We start from the raw sequence: 4,041 nt of genomic DNA on the forward strand, positions 1-4,041 counted from the left end.
ATTTTGGTGTTGGTAAGTGAAATCTGTTTACTAGTTTTCAGAATGCTGGAAAAATACCAAAAAAATTATTCAAAAATTTATTACAGTTGTGTTTATATTTTCAGATAAATGTGATATATAATAATAGTATTTATAATGGCTGTGATTGCTCCTACTTCTACTGACAAAACTAATATGGTTAATGGATTTAGTGATTTTGATGTAGAAGAATTACTTTTTAAAGTTTTAGTTATTGGAGATTTTGGTGTTGGTAAGTGAAATCTGTTTACTAGTTTTTATTTATTTATTTTTTTTTAATAAAATTTTAAATTGCTTTTCATTTTATTGAAATCTTATTTTAAAAATTTATTAGATGCTTTTTCACATTAATGAAAACTATTCAAATAAACATACTTTATAAAATATCTAATTACTTTTAACTATTTTTTAGAAAAGTAGAAATGATTTAAACCAGTGTTTTAAAATTTATGCTGATAAACAGATGTATGCTGTACTTAGTACAAACTACTTTACATTAGATATTCTAAAGTTTGCTCAAAAAGATCTAAAAACATTTTACAAACAAAATTAAATATTTGGTATCTTTAACAAACAAAATTCATAGATATATTTAAATATCGTGCCAAGTTTTACTGATTATAATAAAGTTTTTATTTATTAAAAAATCAAAATTTAAATTTACTTACTCCTTTTTTTTAAAAACATGATTTTACAAATTCTTAAAAATAAACTTCTTTAGGAGCTTATCTGCAAGTTTGCAAAATCAAGTTTATAAATAAAAGCAGGAGTAAATAAATTTAATTTTGATAATCTTTAAAAATTTAAAATATGTTTTCATAATGAGTCAAAACTATAGTTGATCATAACTTACTTATATTACTGAATTGTTTGAAATATTAATTAAGAGGCAAATGGTGACTGATGGTTTAAAACACTCGTTGCTTAATACTTCATACTTATCAGATCAGATTAAATCAGATGGCAGAAAGTTGAATCACTTCCCCACACATTGGCAGCATAATCATTACCCAACAGTTATCTTTTTCTATTCTTTAATAGTTTAGTAATATATTATAGATCTGTCTTATATCCTAGTTCTATAAAGGATTAAAGATTAATTGATGAAAAAATAACTTTATCGTTTTTGAGGAAGTGAGATATTTTAATAAGGATTCTTTTCATAGTATTGGTGATAACTAATCAATTATTAACAAGATTGATGATGATTATATGCTTTAACTATGTTTGCATCAAAACAAAATAATTACAATACACTCATATCACTATTTTCATGTTTGTTCTAACATTTTAAGATAAGTTTGGTTTTATATTGTTAATTGACAATTTTTTATAGGTTAAAAAATTATACAGAAGAAAAAGTTAAAGAAATAATTTCAATTTACATTAAATAACATAATTAAATTATAGAAAAAATATTAATGATGCTTTAAATATTGAAGATCACTTTCTTCAGTTTTCTAGAAAATTGTTATATAGTATTTTGGCAAAGACCCTGTCCATAGATTCATAATTCCTGTTCTCAGTCTTGATATTTCCAATTAGGCATTCTTATGATATAAATAAAACTAAGTTTTTAATCATATTAAATTATATATTTCTCTTTCCTGTTGTAAATTATCATAGCCTTCTGTTATCTCATCAAAATTTGAAACTTCATAAACTTTTGCCTGAATAACTCAATTTATAATGAAGAGGGATGTAGTGTAACTATGACTTTAAAAAAATTTTCAATTAGTATGAGAACTTGATGATTTCACATATATTAAATGTAATTGCTATACTTAATAATTATCCATCAAATTTGATCTGACTCTGATAATTAATAATCTATTAAAAATGACACAACCTTATTATTTTGAAGAATGAGTAAAAGTTTGTTTATTTTTCAGTACTGTAATTTCATTTTTATTTTGCTTATTTACTGTTATAGAGATTTTTTTTTTACAAATTAAAGACAAAGTCGCTCTAAAAATATATATTTCAGACGATTACCATTTTTACAATGTTCTAGAACAAAGTACAGACAGCTGGACCTTCCTTTTTAGGCTACACAACTGCCTATATTTATAAAGTTCCTTAAAAACACAAAAAAACCAATAAATATTAAGAAAATTCTTCTTTAAAATTGGAATGGTAAATCTTACGTCNAAAAAAATTCTTCTTTAAAATTGGAATGGTAAATCTTACGTCATCTTGTTAGTTCATCCTTGTCCATTTGGGTTTCTGGCTCCTTTTATCTACTGTTATAGAGATATTAAAAATTTTTTCTTGTTAAATATTTTTAGAGTTTTCTTGAATTTTGAAACTAATAATTGTTTTTATCATTACTGTATAAAATTTAAGTTAGAGGATATTCAAATAGGTATAGCAGTCTTGATAAAACTTATTTGCTTATGTTTTCAATTAAGATGAAAGTCATTGACTAGCTAATTACAAAACTAATAAAAATTAAAACACATTTTATTAAAACAGTAGTTTGATTTGCTTTAATGTCCATTACTGTATTTTAAAAATGTTAAATTGCAATACTTGCATGTTAAATCGTATAGTTTTTAATATTTTAAAATTACATAATCAAGTTGTTTAAAGTAAAAAAATGTAATTTTTTTATAAATATGATGATAGTCTATAGTAAGTAAATATTTTGTTTTGATATATTTGTTTCATAAAGGAAAAACAGCAATTATAAGAAGATATACAGAAGGTAAGAAAATTTTAATTATAATTTTCATATTCTGTTACATTTTAATGTATCTTAAAAGAAGGAAAAATATCTTGTAAAAAAGTACAAGTTTTATATTTCTTTTAAAACTGTAGAGATGCTAAAAATAGTGTCAATTTTTTTAATAAATTAAATTAATTTGAATATTACAATTTTATAAGTTTCAGTATATATACTTTATTTTATTATTTTTATAATTTATTCAAATCACATGTTTTAGGTGTATTCTCTCATTATTACAAACTTACAATAGGAGTTGATTTTGCTATCAAAACAATCTTATGGAACAATAAGAAATCAATCACTTTGCAGCTTTGGTAGGTGTCTGTATAATTAAATAAATGTCTTAGACTTTATAATTTATAAAATATACCCAAGTAAACAAATTTAAAATTTAATGGATAATATAATAAATAATTGTAAATGTTATATATTACTATTTACTTTTTAATGAATATTGTTTTTATTATGATTTTTGCTAATGTTGATAGAGATTTGTTTAAAAATATATTTTTTAAACAAATTAGGGATATAGCTGGTCATGAAAGATTTGGACACATGACTCAAGTATATTATAGATATGCGTAAGTATAAAATTAATAAAATTGATAATTTAATTACACAAATTAATATCTCTTGTAAATAAAAAAAAAAAAATATGCAGATTTAGTGCATTGACATGTCTGCACAAGGAGAGATGTCTGGAATGGTTTGGTTTAACATTAGAAAAGTGAGTTATATCCCAAATAAAAAGAAAGGGATATTGGATAACATGTACAGATAAAAGACTACCTTATTTAGGAACAATCAATTCATATATTTCCAATTATTTTATGCACTATTCTTATAATTTCTATTTATAATCTGTGATAAGTGTTTCATTATCTTCTTATTCTTCAATAATTGAAGAAATATAAACTTGTAATTTTTATATTACTATAACTTTTGGTATTTATAATTAAATTTATTTAGAACATATTGTGTATCTATAATAGTATAAGTAAATAATTTACTTAAAAAACTAAATTTGTTAAAATTTCCAATGAAGCATATATTGAATCTTTAGTTTTTATTCTACAATTTTTTAATTCTGGTATATTTTTAATAATTATCAAATTTTTATAAAATCTCTTATGCCTAGTAACTAAGATCTAAATACTGTAGTGTGTATAACTGTAGAAATATGTTTAGTCCAATTATATGTATGAAAATGTTTATGAATAGTTTCTGATATTTTTATAATCCAAATTTTAACATTATGATAAATTGTAACTTAACTATATATGCAAGAATTAATA

At 21.9% G+C, this 4,041-nt stretch overlaps 1 protein-coding gene across 1 annotated transcript; it reads left to right on the plus strand.

The window, feature by feature from the left end:
- Positions 1 to 107: 107 nt before the first annotated feature.
- On the plus strand, positions 108 to 3,606 carry LOC111617357 (ras-related protein Rab-32B-like). Its single transcript, XM_023358659.1, has 4 exons — positions 108 to 250; positions 2,693 to 2,725; positions 2,964 to 3,060; positions 3,271 to 3,606. Exons 1-4 carry the CDS (start codon positions 136 to 138, stop codon positions 3,329 to 3,331), a joined length of 306 nt encoding a protein of 101 aa, XP_023214427.1. The 5' UTR covers positions 108 to 135; the 3' UTR covers positions 3,332 to 3,606.
- The last annotated feature ends 435 nt before the right edge of the window (positions 3,607 to 4,041 follow it).

This window comes from Centruroides sculpturatus, unplaced genomic scaffold, assembly GCF_000671375.1.
Source record: "Centruroides sculpturatus isolate CEXI.00-Female unplaced genomic scaffold, Cexi_2.0 scaffold5691, whole genome shotgun sequence".
Lineage (NCBI taxonomy): Eukaryota > Metazoa > Arthropoda > Arachnida > Scorpiones > Buthidae > Centruroides > Centruroides sculpturatus.

Excerpts from the sequence above, each read along its gene's own strand:
- LOC111617357 (XM_023358659.1), top strand. The coding sequence starts at position 136 with ATGGCTGTGATTGCTCCTACTTCTACTGACAAAACTAATATGGTTAAT. Across the intron at positions 2,726-2,963 it reads TATAAGAAGATATACAGAAG|GTGTATTCTCTCATTATTAC; the intron begins GTAAGAAAATTT and ends CACATGTTTTAG. Across the intron at positions 3,061-3,270 it reads TCAATCACTTTGCAGCTTTG|GGATATAGCTGGTCATGAAA; the intron begins GTAGGTGTCTGT and ends TAAACAAATTAG.